General features: G+C 39.0%; 1 protein-coding gene across 2 annotated transcripts; it reads right to left on the bottom strand.

The window, feature by feature from the left end:
• Positions 1-1,035: 1,035 nt before the first annotated feature.
• RHAG (Rh associated glycoprotein) lies at positions 1,036-20,900 on the bottom strand. 2 transcript variants are annotated; one of them, XM_072858312.1, is made up of 11 exons: positions 20,842-20,900; positions 17,094-17,256; positions 10,370-10,553; positions 9,010-9,160; positions 8,666-8,813; positions 7,745-7,911; positions 6,707-6,844; positions 5,783-5,904; positions 5,037-5,122; positions 4,329-4,402; positions 1,036-2,596 (listed from the first exon to the last, which is right to left on the bottom strand). In XM_072858312.1, the coding sequence occupies exons 2-11, from the start codon at positions 17,227-17,229 to the stop codon at positions 2,519-2,521; spliced, it is 1,284 nt and encodes a 427-aa protein (XP_072714413.1). In that variant the 5' UTR covers positions 17,230-17,256; positions 20,842-20,900; the 3' UTR covers positions 1,036-2,518. The 2 variants fall into 2 exon arrangements, with proteins under 2 accessions (XP_072714413.1, XP_072714414.1); XM_072858313.1 differs by lacking the exons at positions 1,036-2,596; positions 4,329-4,402; positions 5,037-5,122; positions 20,842-20,900 and adding an exon at positions 5,417-5,679 and having other exon boundaries at positions 17,094-17,289.
• Positions 20,901-21,550: the final 650 nt, after the last annotated feature.

Genomic DNA, 21,550 nt, shown 5'->3' with positions numbered 1-21,550 from the left:
CCAGGCTAAGATAGACTTAGAATCATAGAGTCATAGAATGCTTTGGGTCGGAAGGGCCCTTTAAAGGTCATCTAGTCCAACCCCCCTGCAATGAGCAGACACATCTTCAACTAGATCAGGTTGCTCAGAGTCCCGTCCAACCTGACCTTGAAAGTTTCCAGGGATGGGGCCTCCACTACCTCTCTGGGCAACCTGTGCCAGTGTTTCATCACCCTCATTGTAAAAAATTTCTTCCTTATATCTAGTCTGAATCTACCCTCTTTTAGTTTAAAACCATTACTCCTTGTCCTATCACTACAGGCCCCTTGTCCTACCACTACAGGCCCTACTTCTAGGGTCCTTCTTTGTCAAAAAGGAAACAAAGACTTTCCTGAAAATGATAGCTAGGTTAGGTGGAATAAATCTCTGTGTAAAGGGATCCATCTCCCTACTCTGTTTTTTGAGAGAACCTGAAGGACTGAAAAAAGGCTGAGGACAATAATGAGTACTTAGTGGATGAGGGTCTGGGTTACTATGGAAAGATTATAAGGAGAACTGGAGAACAAAACGACATAGTTTATTTCCCCCCTCCTTTAGTTTTAAAGAGCTAAAGATATCTATTGAGGGCATCATTCTGGAAGATTTACTCACAGTGTAAAGACTTACTCACAGTGAGTGGTACTTTCTCACTCAGGTGTTCCATTGTGGTCAACACTCACAATCAGTGAAATTACCTCACAGCTGTAGGTGAATGAAAGACCTTCTGAATCCCCAAGTAGGATTTTGAGGGGTGAGCTTCATGTATTGAGGATAAGATTTTTACAGTCTGCCTACATATGGAGTCTTTTTCAAGTACTTCAATACTTTGTGTTTGTAAATTATGCACAAAATATTTCTAAAATCTTTACATATGACATATTTACAGTTAAACACCTTCTCAGTTTTTACAAAAATGATTGTGTGAAAGCTTTGAAAAGATAAAAGATGTCTTCTAGCCAACAAGGTAGCAAAGTCAGCCATTGCACATCTGCAAAAGAGCATATCTGAACTAAAGTGTATTGCAACAAATGTATTTTCATTCATAGATAGAAATCTGACATATATAGCAGTATACAGCTGATATAAAATATGAGACAGCCCTGCCTAGTATCTTTCTAAAGTTTTTCAAGGAAAAATACATCAGCAGAACTGAAAAAATCTGTGCTATTTTATATGAGAGGAGTTTTCCCCTTAAATCTGATAAGTAAGTCTTGAAATAAGATGCTAATATAAAAAAGTCTTGAAATTTCATCCACTGTAGCTTGTTCTTCTGAGACATCAATGGTAGCTTTCTGTGTCTGAATAATGCCTAGAGGCACTGTGATCCTTCTGTTAGATTTTCATCTCCCATCCATTGCCTCTCCGAGGATTACCCCGTGTAGGTAGGCACAGATGTGTGACTCTGCTCCCAGATACTGTCATCTCATAGAGTTCCTTCAGATACCTCAATTTTTGTTTCTCTTAATTGAGCATCTCTTAATTACCATCACTTCTTGGGTGGAGTTAATTTACCTTAATTTAGCTTCAATTTTCTTCTTTCTGCTTTCTCTTGCTTTAGGAGGCAGTGACTTCAAAGGTAGCAACTCACCACACAGAAGTTCTCCACTGAGTCTTCCATAGGTTGAACATAGTTGCTTTCTGATCAGTTCCCAAATCCTCACGCTTTTTCTTGGAGCTAGCATTTGTTTCAGTTTATATCTATTGACATTAACAGTGCTACTATCCACTTATGTTGGATGTAATAAGACATATTATGTAATTGCTCCTACTCAATTCCCTTATTGTGTCCTTGAAACAGTCTAAATAAATCTATGCCAATAATGAAATTTTTCACCATTTCACTTTCTTCTCCCTTTCAATAAACATATTAACAAAGAATCTTGATACTCATATTGCCACTTAGTATATCTCATCAATCACTATATCCTGTGCTCTGCCATGAAAATGATTTCAACATTTTGTTTCCTAGCATAAGCAGTCTTCAAAATACAGCACATTTTCTCCCCCATCCAAAAATAGGACAACAGACTTTCTTAGAAAGTTAGTCTGGGATGCTCTGGTGTGAAAAGCCTGTTAGAATCCAAATAAATAACATCAATCAATTTCTTCTTGATTACCCCTATGCAGTTGAAGAATGTGACCGTAACTCAGAAATCTTGCAGTTAAATATGGTATCCTGTAATAGGCTTGAAACATAAAAGTTGTTTCAATGGCTATATTGACTCAGTGATGACAAAAGGTAAAATACAGGTAATTTTGTAGAGCAGTTTGTGGTGGGTTTTTCTGATGAACAAATATATTGGAAGGATCTAATTAATTCACCTGGGCTTGGCATAGTGACTATGTATTCTAAAATCAAGCTTGTTTTATATTACAAAAACATACCTATCTACAGTCCCTTCCTGAAAACCTATAGTAGTTAGGACAATACTCAGATGTTTTTAGCATTAGAAACTGAAAAGAGCATAATTTGGACAAATATTACAGATTAATTATTTTTCTACATGGTGGCTTCAAATCTGCTGTGCTCATCATAGTTGTTGGTATGAATTTCATGTGGTTTCTCCTCTTCTGGAACCTGCCATGAAAGTCAGAGAAGAGTTCAGTTGATCAGATATAGACTTACTTTTGCCATAAAAGAAGACTAAAGTGCACTGATAATGTCATTCTGTTTGTATATATTATGTGTCTATTTATTAACATTGACCCAGCCTGGCATGAACCACCAGTTCTGAATTCTTGGGGATGGATTCAGAGTTTTCTTAATAGAAGAATTCCTTAACACTGATGTTAGCTATGAGAGTGCAAAATTAATATCTGGGATTTTCAAAGAGCTCTAAAGAAACAAGGTGACCATCTCTAATGAAATGTAAATGATGTTGTATGCCAAATATCAATGTCCCTTCCCATTACCTGATAAAGCTCACTTAGAATAGAGTATTTCCGAGCAGTTCTACTGATACTACAGGACCTTCAATTGAGCAGGGTTATATTACTATCACTGGTCAACACAGGCTGTGAATTCTTCAGCCACACTTTAAAACTTTCCTTTTCCTGACATTTTTTATCATTTACATATGACAGACTATTTCAGGTCTTGCCAAAAGCCAGTGCTTTGACTTTCCTGAGGTCAAACGGCAAATGACTTGCAGAGCTGTCATTAAAAGTTGTTTTTTTTTCTGATTGACATTGCTACAGCTGATCTTTTGGCTCAAAACTTCCCCTTAGACTGCAAACTTTCTCTCACCAAAAGCCAAATTGTGTGTTTCATACTGGAGTTTAATTCATTAAAAAACTAATAAAATTTCCTTTTGGGTTCACAACATTTTGTTTACAAGGAATGTATACATGTATTTCTTCTTGTCTTGCCTTTTTAAGTTTGTCCTGGCATAAAGGACAAAATTCAGATTGCCTAATATAAGAATCTGTCATCAGTCTCTAATGAAGGGAGATGCAGAAAGCCTACAAACAGTACAGGGAGCTTCTTAGGTTAGCCAAGAGGAAAGGTATGTCTGAGTTTCTGCTCTGCACTTGATTGTAGGCATCCAACTCAGATGTACGTGGGACTCAACTGATCAAATCTAGGTCTCTATGGCATAGAGCTCTACATTTGAGGTAGGCAATGAAAGGTCTTTCGTTATCAGTGGGGAGTACAGAGACTTTCAAGAGTTTAATTCATGTAACCTAACATAGATCTGGAAGGATTCAAATGAACTGCAATCTAGAGCCCTCTCTTCATTGACCGTAAAGGGAGCCTAGCAGGGTTATTTCAGGTGTACTTGTTTCTCAGCCCCATTGTTTGTGTCTTCATGCATAAAACAATAGTGCCAGGAGGCCTGTCTTCTCAGTGGTCAGATCATTCAACCAGGAAGCAGAAGAGCTTCTGCTCAGCCTAAGGGAGACTCACCCCACAAATACTGAAGAAGTGCTAGATGTGCTAGAAATTCTTGATGGCACTAGAAAAGCAGCACCATTTAGCCAAAAATGCAGGTATCATCTGTCTAAACTACAAGCAGGAAGAGGGTAACTGACGCAGCGAGCACTTAAAAGAGAGATAAAGAGCTCCACTGAGGTCTCAATTTGTTTGCTCTATTTCTGCTTTTTGTTCAAGGTTAGTCCAGTGTAAATGGCATGACTAGCTAGCAAGCCCAAAAAAGATCCTGAAGGTGGCCTTGACAAATTCACAGCCTGAGGCAGAGCAACATTTTTGAAAGCTGACTCGTGTACAAACCACAAACCCCAGGAAATCAGGACTGCAGTGTGCTGTACATCTTCCAGCATAATGAAAATAAAGGGAGGTTGTTTCTTACCTCCCAATAAACAGAGTCATCAAAGCAGTTCTGATCAGGTGCTTGTCCCAAGAAGGGCAGCTTTAGAATAACACCTGCAGGAAAAACAGCATCAGAGGTTAAGAAATGGACAAAATGCCCTAATAAATGTTCCTCAGATGTGCCCTGGGGAGTCAGATCTAAGTTTTCTGACTCGTTTCCTAGTCTACAGAAATGTTCAACCATCTTGGGACATCAGGTCACTCATTATGAGAGGTGACGCAGATTTCTTCATGTTGGCATGAATAAGAGCTTGATTTTAATTGCTCAAACTTTTCCCAGATTTCAGACTGGAATTTTCTATTTCAGCCTGAATTTTTGTTTGGAAAGTATCCACAATCACATGGAAACATGTGACACCTAAATGAATATGTCTTAATCTCAAACTAGTTTATGTTCAGAATTTTAAGTGTCTGAATCTGGAGAAGAATTCCATCCAGAACAATATCTTACTATTCCTATATATACAACCCAGTATCTTTAAAGCATGTGTTCAGTAAGATATCTAGGCTTCATTTGAAGACAAAATTATTGGAAAACTGCTTTTCCATATTTAAGTTCCTGCCAGTGTGCCATCATGCATTATTTCTGTTTTGTATTATTCACATGAAATTGTTGATGGATTGACATTCTCCATGGGCAAACCTCTAAATTTGCTTATATTTCAGTTGCTATATGCATCATACTGACCTGTCAATGTTCCGCCTGCCAGTGCAATTCCAATTGTACTGCCCAGGGCAGCAGCCTGCATGCCAGGACTTAAGTGGACACCTTTCCTGAAAAGGGCAGAAAAACAAAACATTGACAATAAAAAAATTGTTACACTTTGAGACTGATAATTGGTCTTACAACACTGTACTTGCTGTCTGCTGGACAAGATGGCTCATAGGAAAGTATCCTGCCATTGCTATGTACAAGAGAGAAATTATGATTTTATTTTGGATTTGTTTTAGACTACAGGTGAAAACAAGTTCTTTGAAAAGGTTATTAGTATCTTGTAAGCCCTTAGAGAATGCTCTCTTTTGACAAAAAGACCAGTGTTTCCTCTTCCTCGACTCTTTTAAGAGAGTCTTTTGAGTGGCTCGTTTTGCAAATTTTCTTGGAAATCTTACAATTACCAGCAGTGTAATTATAGAATCATAATAAAGATTCTTCTATGTTTGAATGGTTCTGTATGCTGTTCTTTATGATGTTTTTAAATTTATTTATTTTTACTTGAACTTTTAATTTGGAACAAGTTTGGCATATAAACGGTGTGTTAAAGGCAAGATATCAAGAAGAGTCCTATTTAAACCAGAACACAATGTCTGACATCAAACCAAAGATGCATTTTCTGAAAAAAAAAAAAAATCATAATTAGATCCAAGAAAGGTGGAAAATTAGGATAGACTTTTAAAAATCAATAAACTCCTTTCTCTTTTCTCTCTATAACTCACCTAACTTCCTGTTTTATTGCAGTTACTACGATGCCAGTGATACCTCCCAGTATTCCAGGTAAACCATGTAAATTATGAACTCCACAAGTATCTTGAATGTTCAGATTGGATGCCAACAAAGGCTGAAATGAGGGGAAATATGAAGTTTATAGTAAGTTTATAGTCTTCTATTATCTGTAGAGTGATATGCAAAAGAAAGCAGCACAGAAGTACAAGAAAAAACTTATTTAATGTACACAAAATTTAGCTATGCACCCTGCTATTTTTCTTTCACCGTGCAATTATTTATATGCAGAGAAAACCAAATACTTATGTATAATGTCCAAGGTACCTTCATAAATATAATGGTACAAAACACATGATGGTCCACCAATCTTTTCAGTCACTGCAGCAAAGGTTGAAAGAGGTGGCTAAGTAACACATACAGGCCTGTTCTGAGTCTGCTAGTCAGGTATTTTCTTCCAGAATGTTTCTCCATGAGGAAATGGCAGTTTAAACAGTTTTAGTCAGAATATTTTGTTTCTGCATTTTGCACATAAACCACTTCCATTTTATACTTCAAAAGTATTTTTTTGATTACAGATCTATTTAGAAATTTTAAAAGACTGATATATAATTAATCTTATTTCACTGAAACATGAGCTTGGAGCAAAATTCTGGCAGCTCCTTGAACAGAAATCCCAACTGTAATGGACTCTAATATCTATGTGATCCTTCTCCGTTTTTAGCTAGGTGATGGACTGAAGATAGCTCCATAAGCATATATTTAAATCACACTGATTTAAAGATAATAGTTACCTAGAGCTTACTCTCTATAGTGTATCAGCCAGTTTCTAAACTCCTTTTCTAGCAAACCAAGGGAGCTCCAGTAAAGCTCATGAAGCACTAAGTAAATGAGAGCAGAGGCAGGTCCAAAATACTTACCGTCAGGAAGTGGAACCCAAGGACAGAGATGATTCCAGCAATGCTCCCAATGCACATGGCAGCAAAAGGGTGGATTGACAGGTCAGCACAGGTACCCACTGCTACTCCTCCTGCCAGGGTGGCATTTTGAATGAGAACCTGCAAAGAGTATACAGAGGTGGAGAAGATATATGTAGAACACAGGCTTGTTTTAGGGCTGAATTACTTGTAAGGCTTGCTTGCATACAGAAGTTTTCCTTTTCGTCAGGTGGAATTTTTCCAGTGAAGAATGAACAGGAATTTAAAACAGGGTTCCCTGTTACATGTTCAGGGTGTTGGTTCAAAGCTGCTCTAAGGGAGTTTAACTGGAGCCAGTTTAATGAAGTCCAGCTTTTGCAAAGTCACTAAAACTCATCTGACCTCTCAAGAAGCCAGGCCAGCGAGAACTGCCTCCTACAACAGCAGCAAATTCTGCAAGCTCATTGAAATATTCCTGCTCTCACTGGGCTTAGATAAACACTGCCGGAAAGAAGAGGGAAAAAACACAGGGCTGAATTTTGGGGCAAGGAGCTGAAAGGTGGGCAGCTTGGCAGCCCCCACCTGGTTTGGCTTTGCCTATTGTGCAGCTGGACCATGAGGTTGCCGGGGAACAGGTCGTTGCCTCAAGAGACCTATTTTGGTTATTGCAATACGGTAACTCATGTAGGATATTCTTTGGAATAAGACCCAAAAGTCCACCTGAACGTTGGACTAATGTCTCTATCGTTCAGCAGGTTCTGTGGACAAGAGAGAATAAGGGAGCAGGACCATCACTATAATGTCTAAGAGCTTTCTACTCTCCAGATGCAGTGATCCCACTGAGGAATCATGACATACCTAAAGCAGCATGGGTTGCCTCAGGGCCCAATCTGACATTATAGCTTTCAGAAGTATAATAGCTGTAATTTTGCCCACAGTGTGAGTGAAGACTCCAGATATCTCACGGACACTGAGAATCTGCCTAATCATCCTTATTATACAGGGGTGACTAGATTTAACAGGTTGTGACATGATTCTTACCATACTGAATTTGCCTCTTTGATCCACCAGGCTGGAGAGGGCAAATGTTACGACAGTACATGCAGCCAGGGAATAGTAAGTGTTGACAATTGCTTTAGTCTGGAAAATTGGTTCAGGTACAATGGCAGAGTTAAAACTGGGCCAAAAAAGCCAAAGGAACAGGGTACCTGGATGAATATAAGACAAAATGAAACAAAGACTATTCAGTCACAAGGGGTATTTCAATGTGAAAGATCCAACACAACAGAAGTAGCTATGAGAAATGAGGAAGGTGAACAAGAAGAAACATGAAATAACCAAAATGCTAGAAGAAATAATAGATTATGCAGAAGCTTTGACACTGGCAGCTGGGATTTTGGCACATGGTCTCTGTCAAATCTTACTGGAAGATGTGAACACGCTGTGACCCCTTGCCAAGCCCCACCACTACCAGAGCTCACCACCACTGTGAAAACCATACCAGAACAGGATGCATTAGGAAGACAGTTCACATGCAAATCCTTTGTCATCTATTGATATAACTGATAGTTTTAGCTGGAAATTGATCTATGAATAGATCTAATGGACAGATAAATGTATGGTTTCTAACATTCATTAGTGGGACAGGCACAGCTCAATACTTTTAATTATGGCCGACTTCTATGGAAATGCTGCTTATAACAGAGGATTTAACGAAAAGGGAGTCACCACTAATGCACAGTGAAAATGCATCTTTAATTTGATCATTCCTTTTTTCAGCCAAGGAAAAACTGTAAAAATATGTGTCTCACTGGAAACATCCTGCATGCATCAGACAAAAAAGAATATGCCTCTAGGATTGTTCTTAAGAAAATGGATGCAGCATAATAATAGGTAATCATTAAAACATAGGGATGAAAGAGGGATGAACAACTGATCAGCACTCACTATCACTTCACTTACCAATCATGGCAAATATGTCCGAATGATAGGTAGATTCTTCATTTTCATGTTTATTTTTCAAACCAGGACGATACAAGACTAGGGTTACGGCCAAACCAAAATAAGCTCCAAAAGCATGGATAGTCATTGAGGCTCCAGCATCTGTGGCCTGTAATAGGGACCCAAAATAATGCCATAGATTTTATACAGCATAAAGATGAGGATTTGATGAAGGAGAAATCTGGATGACTTTAATGGTTTATTTTCTATGGTAGAAACTAGAACCTAGAATATGTAAACTGGAAGTATTACAAAGTGAAAGCATTTGTTATAAACAGAAAACAGTTATTGCTAAATAGTTGTACCTTAAGTATTTCTGTAACTAGATGTTCGTTGCATGCAAAGATTGTGATCTCCAGAATTGTCAAGATCAGCATCTGAACAGGACTTGTTTTCCCCAGGACTGCTCCAAATGAAATCAAAGCAGTTGCTGTACTGAAGTCTGCATTTATCATGCTGAAATTAAGAAAATGAATAAAAGCAAAACAAAAACACAGGAAAAAAGAAAATCAGCTTAAAGAGAACTGAAATAAGGCTATAATATCAAACCTGTCATATCATTAAAATGATAGAGCTTTAACTCTTCAGATATGAAATTATCAAGATCATCTTTATGGATGAAAATTAAATCAAACCTTTCCAGATGGGTTTTGTAAGGATCTTACCAGCTGCTGAGGAAAAATTGTGGGAAGGTTGCCTCCTGCTTATACCATATATATGCTTAGCTGGTTGAAATTATAGTGAAAAGTCAGATGAGATGTGTATTGCAGGTGTGCAGGGATATTTCCAGCTCTGACTGTTACTTGAACTCCAAAGATGACAGGGAGCTCTTAGTTTTGGTCAGATGGTTTATCTCATTTCAAAAGCCTTGCATGCCTTTCTATCACTGTACATCATGTTTTCACTGGCTGTCAAGAAGGACCAGTGTTAACAGGTTATGGGGAATGGCAAAGATAAATAAAAACACGAATTGGTCAAAAACTTGCAGCACAGAGGGGCACTAACTTATGGGTCCCTCTACAAATGCCTGTCTGTAAGCGTTAAGGAGCTACTTATATTATTTCTGCTTGTCCCTCAGTAATGTTTGAATGCTGTTCCTTTCAAAATTCTCTACAAGTTGTCTCAGAAAGCAGAACTACAGATGTGGAAAACACTCCGAGACCTTGGTAGAAGCAGGACAGATGAATGGGAGAGGGATTAAAAGTATCTAGAGACACTGCTCATGAGGTCTCTTATTCTATGATTGGGGTCCAAAACCTACTGCAGTATAGTGCTCATGCAAATCATTCCTTGAGAAGTAGGAGAAAACCTTGTAAGTGGATAGACACACTGTTCCAGCCTTTCTTCTGTGACCCCACGTATCATGGAAGGACAGATCCTTTCATGCCGGCTGGATGCAGGAGATGTTGTGCTACTGCTGGAAATCTTCTAGCTTCCACAGCTCCAGAGACTCAAAGCAGTCTCTCTACATGACTTATGGCCCACATGTAACATAGCACTTCAAATTTCATCCCACCCTTTGGTTCCCTTGGCCCAGTGTTGCCCCTTTAGAGGTGAAGGGCAGGAAGGCCTGATCAAATTTCAGTGAACTTAGATGTTGTAGTTTATGGCTTCTCCTGATATCTTAAGGGATAGAAATGTCAATTTTTGTAAATTCACATGTACCTTTTGATATTAACTTGAATTTTCCCTCTTTTCATGTGCCAAAATCCTTGCATCAGAGTTCCCCACTGGAGACCGAAGGCAGCAATGAGCATGTTGATACCAACGCTGCTGAATCCATATTTCTTCAGAAAGGTCATCAGGAAACCAAATCCAACAAATATCATCACATGGACATCCTGAAAGACTGAAGGGAAAACTTGTCTGTGTAGTGACTATGAAGGGAGGAAAGCTAGGGACAAACAAGGATTTAATAGAAAAGAAAAGAGTTCCAAAGTTATGTCATCAATGTGATCCATCCTTCCCCACTTCATAACCAGTCTACTGGTTGAAGATTGAGTGTCTGGAAAATGCAAGACACAATTATTGATTTTATTCCTCGCTATATCATTATGGAAAGAACATTAGATCTCTGTACTAGCAAATTTAATGTGTCTGGAACTGTTCTCTGCATGTCAAGCTACCTGGAATATCACAGCTTCATGTCCCTACAGAAAAGTTCTCTTCCCCCTCAGATAAAGGTTGTCATATCCAGCGTGTTCTGGCTAACTCTGGAATTGTACATGGGATTTGCTACGTAGAGTGCTAGTTGGCCCAGTGCAAAGGTATGCTTGTGATCCCTAAATATTACCGTACAAGAGATTGATTTCTTTACCTGGGTAAAAGAAAAAGGCATTAAGGTAATGTCTAAACGAGTAAATTAATATTGCTAATCAGCATACTTAGCCCTCCTTCAAATATGCTTTTTTTTTCAAATATGAATTTTGTTATAATATGGCTAGTTCCTTTTCTACTTTTTTTTGGAAGTTTTTTATTTTATTTATATTTTTAGGCTTTTTAATGCAAACTGAGTTTGCATGACCACAACATGGATATTTTATATTTTAAAATATTTTGTTACTCTGAAGTGTTTTATGTGATTTAATAGTCTCTACACCAAACAGGTTTGAGTCCTGTAATTAAAGCTTTTTCTCTCATTTTATTGTTAGTAAGAACATCAGTATAGAGAAACTGTTTCTTTTTATTTCTATTTCATTGCCTCTTACATGCAAATATGCAGGAAAAACTTGAGACATTGACCTGGTTAGTATAATATCTGGGTTGAAGTTACATTTCCCAGTTACATACTTTCAGCATTCCTATAGTTTTGCTATATGCATTACCATGTTTAGCCAAAAGAGGGCCCAGAAGTATAATAAGTTACTGGAGATTCTTAATATTTGCACCGTCATATTCCAGCCCTGACCTAGCACTGAAATACATACATGCATGTAGTAAGATCCTTTACATTGGGCTACACACATCTAAGAAACAGCATAGAAATGCAGGTGATTCCCAGACATCCCCAACCCTTTTGCTTTCTCTTTAGGCTGGACATTTTCACATTTATTTCCTGACTTCAATAATAGCCAGTGATGGGATTTTTAAGGCCCCTGCAGTCCTTTGGAAGCTTCCCGTTTTCCTCCATGTTACTCAATTTCCAGAACTACTATCCAAACTCTTGTGTTGTGCTTACTACTTATTTTAAAAGATACACAATCAACTTCCCCATTTGGGCTTCAGCTTCTGATATACTTGCATATTTTGTATTGCAATGTTGTGTGAAAATAACTGTCTTGCTTAGAGCTCAACATATTCCCTTGTTTCAGAAGACCTGGCAAGAGATGAAAAGGTTGTGGCTGGGGACAGTCCAAACCATGCTAATACAACCTTCCTGATCCTACCAGCAGCAAAGTCTTTAGTGTCTTAGTGGATGCAGAACCCAAAACACAGCTTAATTTGCCCATATTCCTGTGTCAGGGGGTGTTTAGGAAAAGGTTATTAAAGTACAAGATCATTTGACGGGTACATCTGTCCGTGCACCCTCCCAGCTTGCAGCAGCCTGTGCCACAGGAATGCAGAGCTGTGGCTTCGTGCCTGACTTGACTGTGGTGGTGGACGGCACTTCTGGAGCAACACTCCTTCAAATGCCTTGGAAAACATGTAGCAGTGGTTAGTGCTGGTAGGGCTGAGAGTGGATAGCCTTCCCAGCCTTCCTCCACCATCCTGATGACCTCAGGTACAGATGATCACCCACCTTTTTTTTTTTTTAAGTGGGACAAAAATATGTTGGCAGGTCACATGAGAAAGTTCTTATCAAATAGGGGAAGGAGTAACCTAAGATCTCTCCCCTTCTTTTTTGAAGATAACTGGAAACTGGATGCTGCACAAGCCTTTTTCTTCCCTTCTTGAAAAAATTTTCTATGAATGACTATTCACCCAGTAACCTGTGGGATGAGCACCTTTGTATTTGAGAAGTGGCCCAGGTTATTTGTCTGACTCTTGTAAAACTACTTTATTAAAAGCTTGTTACTGTCACCAAAAAAATGTTTGCCCACAACTAGAGGGCAAATCTATAAAAGCTGCACAGCAACATGTACAAAAGTAGCCTTTTTGTTTGACTTTAGCAGAAGAAAATGGAAAGGTATTAAACACTCTTAGCATGACAAGTCAAAGTGATGTACAACTTCAACAGTTTTCAGTTTATATCACACGAGTTTCATGCACAAAATGAGGAGTACGTTTGAAAATTACCTATTTTTGCTCTTTTTATTATTTAATCAGCCTATGCCATGGACCTTCTAATAAAGTTTTAGTTTTGCCCATTCAGGGCAGTTAGCTCCAGGTAAGAAAGTTTTCCCAGTCTTTCTTATGGTTTGTTAGCATTCAGCATATTACTTGCTCTTGTTTGCAATCTCCAGGTTAAATCATTGCAGACAAAGCAAGTAAATTGTTCTCATCAAAAGAGTCCCATTCATGTGTCCAACATCTCAGAAAATCATGTCTAGATTAGTAAAAGATGCTTTACTGCTGAAGTAACCTGACTTTACATGTGAGCAAAAGAACAGGTTTCAAAAGCACGTTGATGACTGAGGAATTTAATTCTCAGTGCCCATCAATAGGGCTTCTGCAGGCTCAGGTCTCTTTTGAAAGGTGCTTTTAGAAATCTTACCCCAGCCCTGAAGATCAGAAGCAATTCTGTTTGAAACAAGCAGCTGGTTGACATGTAATCGTGGGTCCTCCTGAGGGCTAGCCAGGATTCATATAAATGTTTTAAAGCTTTCTGGACTTATTTACACAAAAGATTAAAAGTCTTAATTAAAACTGGGTTAATCCATGGATGTTGAGGACAAATCTCACAAACTGAAGACCTTCAACTAATCTAGCCTATACCTTGTGCTTTAACTACCTCTTACGCATTCTTTTAAAGAAGAGTAGGTCTGGAATGATTTCAAATGATGGAGAAAACAGCACAATTTGAAAGAAACTGTTTCAGTAACTAGTTGTGTTTAACAAAACATAGTACTTCTACTCTGTGAGACAGGAAAATAGATTGGGAAAACAACTCCGGCACATCCTGAACAAAACCTCTGCACATGATTCGGCAAGTCTGCCCACGACCAGCATATTAATTCCACTGCTAAGTCTCCTCATGGTGGTCAGTCTCAATGCAAACATGCTTCTGGCATCTAGGTTTATATCAAAACCATGATTTTGCTCTGCCTAAAGGAGTAAACTGTAGAACCCTGAACAAGAGTGGCACAGAAGTTTTCCTAAGCCATGAATCATGGATCAATCACAGGACATTACATACAGGATAACAGCACTAAAGAAATCCTCTAGGAGTACTTGCAAAACCATCACACACCCTTGTCCTCCTGTTCTAGTAGCACAGCACACCTGAAGTTGTCCATCCACTTGCCATGGCTGTACTTGCATCTACCAGAAATAGATATAATGCAAAGCTATGCTTTGGGAATGATCTCATCTCAGGCCCCCTTACCTGAGTGCAAAACTATGGTGATCCATAATTATTATTTTCATCTTTCTTCAGTCAAAAAATACTGAAACAACTTGGATTCATGGTGCTGAGGTATTTAGGGCATATAAAAGCAGGCCCTGCACTGCAGTTCTGAGAATATAAATTGGCCCCTGGATAAAACAATTAAATCTATGAGGTACAGATGGGTTAACATCCCTGGGGATAGCATGGGAAGTAGTTTGAACCCATCATTTTGTGAACCCAGGGGAAGTCCTGGCTCAGGATATGTTCTAATACATCTATACAACCATAGCATTAACTTTCTGCCAGGTTCTCGGGCAAACTGTGCTCTTGTGTGCACATTGTAGACAGGGATGTTTGAGGGAAAGAGGGCCTGAAAGTGAAAACACAGGTATTAGGAAATTCTGCTTTTCTTCCACTTGTTTATTGAGAATGAAATTCATCTATTATTAGGTCAGTATCTAAAAGTCCAACAGTACACCTGCGGTGTTTGCTTAGTTTATGTCTCTACTGGTTAACTGAACAGCCTGGCCAAAAGGCAAATGGCTTAGCTTGACTCACATCTGTACAGCTACATGTTCTTCCCTCCCAAAACATTGTTCCCACCTGTACTACTTATTGAGAGTAGGCCCTGATCTATGCTGTGCCTAAAGCCATACCTAGGTGGAGGTCAAGGTGCTGGTTTGCATGAACCAAAACCATGCCAGAAGCTTCCTAGCAGTTCAATGGTGTGGACAGCTGGGGCACAGTGTGCTGATATAACATAGTCATACACTGGCTGTGGAGAAAGGCATGGGAGACAGCAGGCAATTTCTTCCACATATTTGAGACACTTGTATTAGGGAAGGAATAGGTGAACCCTAACTGGATAGATTACATTTAAAGGCCTATATTGTAGTGTTAGCCTCTGGTGAGAAGAATCCTTTTTTCCTGCAATGTTCATGAGGCTCTTGCTCTCTCTCTTACGCCTTTTTAAAATGGAGATATTAAATTAAAGAACAGGGTGGCACACAAGGGCTGGGAGAGGGTTTTGTTTAGTAAGAGAACAGCCTGTCCCAGGAGCTCCCCAGGGAACACAGTACCCATGGTGCTGTGTGTGGCACAGGCAGTCTCCATCCAGAAGATGACTTGAGGTTTACTAAGAAATCCACCACAGCACTGTAAGGGACCACTGAAGGCTATTAAACTACTGGCATAAGCACGAGGATCCCATGCACATTTCTTTATTTTCCTTGGTAAGGGGGACTCTCAGAAAATGCAGGTCATTTTAGTACCAGAGCCAGCAGGTATGATACTCAGACTGGAGAAAATAATTTGCTGTGTTCTTGCAGGGCAAACAGACCTTAATCTGAGTCTGATGGATCCATGTCCTAGAAAACATCCTTCCAGCTTACCAAGTTACACAAAGATGCCCCAAACACTATTGTTTTGTGGCTGTATTTGTTGTCGTTGTTGTGTGGTTTTTTGGGAGGGTAGGGTCAAAGAAGAGGTAGGTGGACCGGCGTTTTAGGTAATAGGTATGTTAATAAAATAACAATATCACAGTACAATTGTCTGTGCTCTCAAATTATAGGAGTGGTCTCTGGCATAGTTTTTGCCTAGACTAACTATCATCTCCTGGGTGACAGTGGACCAGGGGTCATTCCCAATATGCTGTCTGGATAAGGCTACCTAATTTAGGAACTTGGATAATTCAGTATCATGGACATGGCGAAGCTGTGTCTCAGAGAGAGAACGGGCTCTGGCATAAGCCTAAGTTACTGTCTCTTGGGGATACTGCTGCATCTCAGTGGAGTTAACCCTAACGTGAGCAATTAGCCCCTGATGTTCATCAGCTGACTCGTATCTGGAGCTGAATAATGCCATGCATTCACTGTTCTCTCAAGTGGACAAAGTTCTGCGTGAGAATATACAACACAAGACTATTAGGGAGTGAAGTGATCCCCGAGATCACATTCCCCTTTAACAGTTACTGAAAGGCCAGTTGGAATGAGACAAAAAGAGAGATACATCCAAAATTACACGGATACTACATACAGGCGAGGAGTTCTGTACCGTTATGATCATCATTAAGAGGATTGCAATCAGGGCTACAGGTCGTTAAGACATTGGAGCCAAGAACAACAAACCTTCAATACTGCCAGCAAGACACAGGCTGCTCCTCTGCAGACTTATGTTTCTATTTATTTACAACAGTCTGATCTTTGCATGAGTAGGAGGAGGGTGAGAGAAGTCAGCAACTACTTCTCAGGCCAAAAGCTTTCTCCCTGAACTTCATCAAGCATTTGCAGAACAACAAATCAACAGAAACAAGCTGATCCATTACTGTCTACAACTGAGCCACTGCTTTGAAAGATAGGAGGCGGTTATCCACCTTGTGACAAAAGCTATCGCCCTTCGTGGCGTCCAGTTTCTGCAAAATTATTTTTTAACAATGATGAATATGTTGCCCAATTTCCAAGTTCTCAGAAAACAACCTTTTGAAACCTGGATAATAGTAATGAAATGTTCCATTCGGTTTCATTATTTGATACAGTAATCAGGATAGAAGGTCCGGCAAGAAGCACTACCATCCATCTCTGGAAAATGCTAGAATTGTTCAAAGCGATTCATAGTTCTCTGAGTTTTAACCTGCTATGCAAACACTAGAACTATTTTCAGGACTCTTCTCTCCCAGAACAGCTAAGTTCTCAGCAGTTAGCTACTTTCAGAATTTTATATGTGCTCAACTTGAATTTGTCTTTGAAGCCTGCTGCTTTCACACCTCAGAAAAAGTTTGTTTGCCCAACAGCATGCCTTTCTTTTCTAGCTATATCAGTAGGTCTCATAAGTTATTCAGAAATCTTGCTTAGGATTAGTTTAAAGAAATTCTAACTTCTATAAATCTTAGACAGCAACACTTACTTGGGTATAAAGTTTGGGAGGCATCACTGGTGTCATATTCCACAAATTTTCCAAACAAAATAATGATGATCACTTCCAGAAGAAGAGCCAGGATCGAGAATTTGAACCTCATGTTGGTGTCAAGGGCTGAAGGCATTGCAGGAGAGCAGGAGGCTGTGCGAGCCTGATAAAGGACACTTGCCTTCAGCGGAGCTGCCTAATTCAGTGGATATGGGTGATATAGCAAACAAACACACACACACACACACAAAAAGAAACAGAGAGACAGGCAAACACACCGTCACACCCACTATGGGAGGGAAACAGTATGGGTCAATATAGCGATTTCTATTTCCCAGGCTATTTCTGTGCATGAAATACTGGCTTAGATATTTTTTCAGTTTGTAATGCAAACCAGCTCAGTTAGTCACAGGTATGCTTCTCACTGTCTTATACGTATTTTAAAAAGGAAACAGCCTACAAGAAAAGCTCACATAGCCCGGCTTGCTGCACATAGTGAGGAACACAGTGACACTGAATTTTGTTTCCTGTAGTCAATCATTTCTTCAAGTTGTAGCTTTTGTTTTAAAAGGTAAATAATTTTTCATCTTATATGAAACATGGTTAATCTCCTGTCTCTTCATATAAGATATGATAGGCAAAGAGAATCTCTTTCAGCAGGCTGAAGAGGTTCTTATTTCACAGTGAATGAATTACTTATAGACAACAAGTTCTCACTGTGAACTGTTATTTAAAAAGAAAATGATTATACTTCTTCAAAGGAAAAAAAGGATATTTCTAGTTGTTAGAAAGTAAAGCTGTCAATTATTAAAAAGAGGAATTTGAAAAAATAGATCATTTTTTTCAATTTAATTATTGCTTTTTGCATTTTCCTTAGCTCAGACAATGAAAATAAGTCAGACACCAAATTTCTTAAATGATTTTAAACAGCTCAGTTTGTAAACTTTCTCATGAATAAAGGAGTAAATTAAATTTCAGTTAGATTACTGTTGGATGATCACTTGTTCTTGACATTCACGTTGCTTGTCAAAATTTGTCTTGACCCTTAACAGTTTTGTGGATAAAATATTTTCTTGATGTGATATTGAGTAATTTGGCCTCTGTTAATGCAGTATTCAGAAGACAGGTCAAAATTGTATGGTAGGAGTGTTTATTTCATTAAAAGTTGGAGCTATTAAAAAGAAGGATGATATTGCAGTAGTAGATTAAGTGGTCCTGAAGTACTAGTGCTAGGATACAGCAATAAAATGCCATGTAAGTCCTTGGGTATAAAAATCGGCATAATCTATATATGCTGGGAGGTGATGCTACCCTGGGCTTCTGTCCTGGTGAGACTACTGTTGGAAAACTGCTCACGTGCTATGAGATTAAAAGAATTCAGGTTTTTTAGGGCACATCTATACTGGTGCCAAGCAGTGCCATGGCCTTTCTTCCGGTTCTGAGGCCAATTTACATGTTTGGCAATCTTCAGCCTGCCAAATAAGGTGGCTGACACGATGCACCTTTTAATAATGGTGCCTTGTTCATGGTAACTCGTCAATTAAGTCTGCTTGATGCTGCTGTTGTAATCTTAGGGAAGATAAAAACCCTGCCACTGTTGAGTTTTCTAGTATAAAGGTAGAATTAGACTATTGTCCAGACGAAGTTTAAAATGATCTCAGCTTTTTCTCCTTGAAAATGGATCTGTGGATTTGGAATGGAAACCAAATTATTTAGCAAGAAGAACATACCAGTCTACCACAGAATCAAACTTGCAAGTGGCAAAGCTAAAGTAAGTATATATGTATTTTTACTTTGTAGCGACTATTTCATTTGAACAGCTCAAACAGAGGAGGCAGAGCTTTGTTAGAAAGCTATTGCTCATCCTTGCTGTACGACAGAATAAGACAGACGGCAATGTTTGATTGTAAGGACCTGCGAGCTCCGTCATTTGCACAGGAAGTGATTAAAAAAGAACAAAATCACGGGTAAAGTTCATTGTTTTTTACCCATAGCTCAGACATTAATAACTTGTGTTATTCATTACATAATGTTTTCCCCAGTGAACGTCTCACATGACATATGTGCAATCCTTATATTAAGTCCTTTCAGGGGTGTGGAAAAGGCTCCTTGTTGAAAAGTTATTGAGGAAAGTGCCTTTTAATAAATGTTTAAATTTTAAAATGGGTCAAGTCAAGTTCATTCAATCAGGACTTTCTCTGAGATTATTACTTTATATCTTAAATTGCATACAGGTACATACACACAGAGACATGCAATCTATATTGAAAGACTATTTGTGCATGTCTAAGTTGGTCATGTTACACTGCCTTCATAGTTAATGGGAAATTATGTGCAACTCAAGAAAACAATTAGTCTCAACTCTCTTAAAAAGTTGTCTCAGGAAAAGATGCTGAATGTTTTAGAGATTCTCATTTCCCTTCACTGATTATAATGCGAGCCTTTGGTGAGTAGTTCAGATTTACACATCTAAACTCTAGAAACTTGACTCAGGACCAGGCTTTTCACCCAAGAGTTTCAAGGACTTGCCAAGTGTGCTCATTCACTCTGCTTTCTTTGACCAGAAAGAGCAACTTAGCTGTTTTCCTGGTGAGGTGAACTGATGTCCAGCAGCCACAGATAAATGGACCTTATAGATGTACAGGTGATTTACATGCGAATAGGGACTCTGAAGAAATTATATTCCAGTATTTATGTACTCCAATATTTCTTCTTCTAAATAAATTAAACACTTCTCTCTTACCATTAATGAGGCTTAATCTGTCAACATTTAACTTTAGATATTACTAACTTTAAGCAAAAAGGACTGACACTCGCTACCAGGAGGAAGAAGATACTTTATCCAGAGGGTGGAGTTGGGCTACTTTGCTTGCTGGACTTTTTGGGAAAACCCAATTTCGCCTGACTCACTGCCTCACTTTTTGCCCATTGAGATGGGCTTTAGCTTTGTCCTGGTTTTGGCTGGGATAGAGTTAATATTCTTCCTAGTAGCTGGTATAGTGCTGTGTTTTGGATTTAGTATGAGAATAATGTTGATAACAGACTGATGTTTTAGTTGTTGCTAAGTAGTGCTTACACTGTCAAGGACTTTTCAGCTTCCCATGCTCTGCCAGGTGCACAAGAAGCTGGGAGGGAGCACAGCCAGGACAGCTGACCCAAACTGGCCAAAAGGCTATTCCATACCATATGACGTCATGCTCAGTATAGAAACTGGGGGGAGTTGGCCAGGGCGTAGTGATCGCTGCTCGGGGACTGGCTGGGCGTCGGTCAGCGGGTGGTGAGCAGTTGCATCACTTGCTTTTTTTCCTGGGTTTTGTTCCTCTGTTGCTCTCTTGTTGTTTTCCTTTTCATTACAATTTATAATAATAAAAAAAAATAATAAAAATAATAATAATAATGAAGATGCTGATGTTATTTAAAACTCTGAGTTCAGTTCACTGAAGTCTGAGCTATGAGTATCCCTCAGTCAACAATGTGGATTTATGGAGCATGACTTGGGTGCATGCCAATCCTGAAGCTACTTCTCGGTGTATGCTCTTATTGTGGACATAGCTACAGAGACCAGAAAAGTAGGATAAAGTGCAGCTTGCCTGCACACTGTGACATAAATATTTCTTAGATGTCCTGAACTTTGAGCTGAATAAGTTTTTTTGAGAACATTGACATTTATCCCATTTCTGTGGTGTCACGGTAGAAAAGTTTTTTCATTAAACATTAACTTTAACGCTTTGAGTCAGCAGACACCTACCTCACCTCAAGTTGAAAGCTCAGCCAAATAAATGCAGTTTGTCCATGCAGTCCTTAAATAGCCTCCTTCACCTTAAAGAGGGAAGTAACAGTAAGTGTGTTTTCTGACTCTTTGGATAGCAACAATAAGATTGTCTTGACTGGATCCATATCACCCCCCCAGACTCTTACCTGATTTCTTACAAATGTGATGAAAATAAGGTCACTAATGCACCACTAAAAGTTTATTACAGGGAACACTAAGATGTCCATCAGAAGAGGGATGAAACCCAATGGACAAACAGCAACCACAGCTTAATAGGTAGATGATGGTTTAGTTTACCTTGTTATTACAGGGTCTCTTGCTGATGTAACTGTTTTATTTTTCCATTTGAAATCACACAGACTTTATTTTCTGTGGAAGACCTTGCTTGGTTACTATACAACGCTTCTCCTCTCTCCAGTACACAAAGAACTGATAGAGGTTAAGACTAGAAGGAATCACTCAGTCTTTTTGTTCTCCCCTCTAAATAAAATAGGCCAGGGAATTACATCCAGTTAAGCTGTGTTTGGCTAAAGCGTACCTTGTTGACGAAGAGCATGGTGGGCTTGAAAACTTCACTCTTTCATGTTCTGCTTTTATCGCATGAGTGTTGCAAAGAAGGAATAAAATGCAGAAGCAGAAGCTTTTGGTTGAGGAGGTATTTAAAAGACATGTAGGCGTGGTGCTT

This window comes from Ciconia boyciana, chromosome 3, assembly GCF_034638445.1.
Source record: "Ciconia boyciana chromosome 3, ASM3463844v1, whole genome shotgun sequence".
NCBI classification, from domain to species: Eukaryota; Metazoa; Chordata; class Aves; order Ciconiiformes; family Ciconiidae; genus Ciconia; species Ciconia boyciana.
The sequence above is the reverse complement of the archived record's forward strand: the minus strand, read 5'-3'. Positions and strand labels throughout refer to the sequence as shown.

Excerpts from the sequence above, each read along its gene's own strand:
- RHAG (XM_072858312.1), bottom strand. The coding sequence starts at position 17,229 with ATGCCTTCAGCCCTTGACACCAACATGAGGTTCAAATTCTCGATCCTG. Across the intron at positions 7,912-8,665 it reads GGACATATTTGCCATGATTG|GTACCCTGTTCCTTTGGCTT; the intron begins GTAAGTGAAGTG and ends ATATTCATCCAG. Across the intron at positions 2,597-4,328 it reads ATGACTCTGTTTATTGGGAG|GTTCCAGAAGAGGAGAAACC; the intron begins GTAAGAAACAAC and ends CTTTCATGGCAG.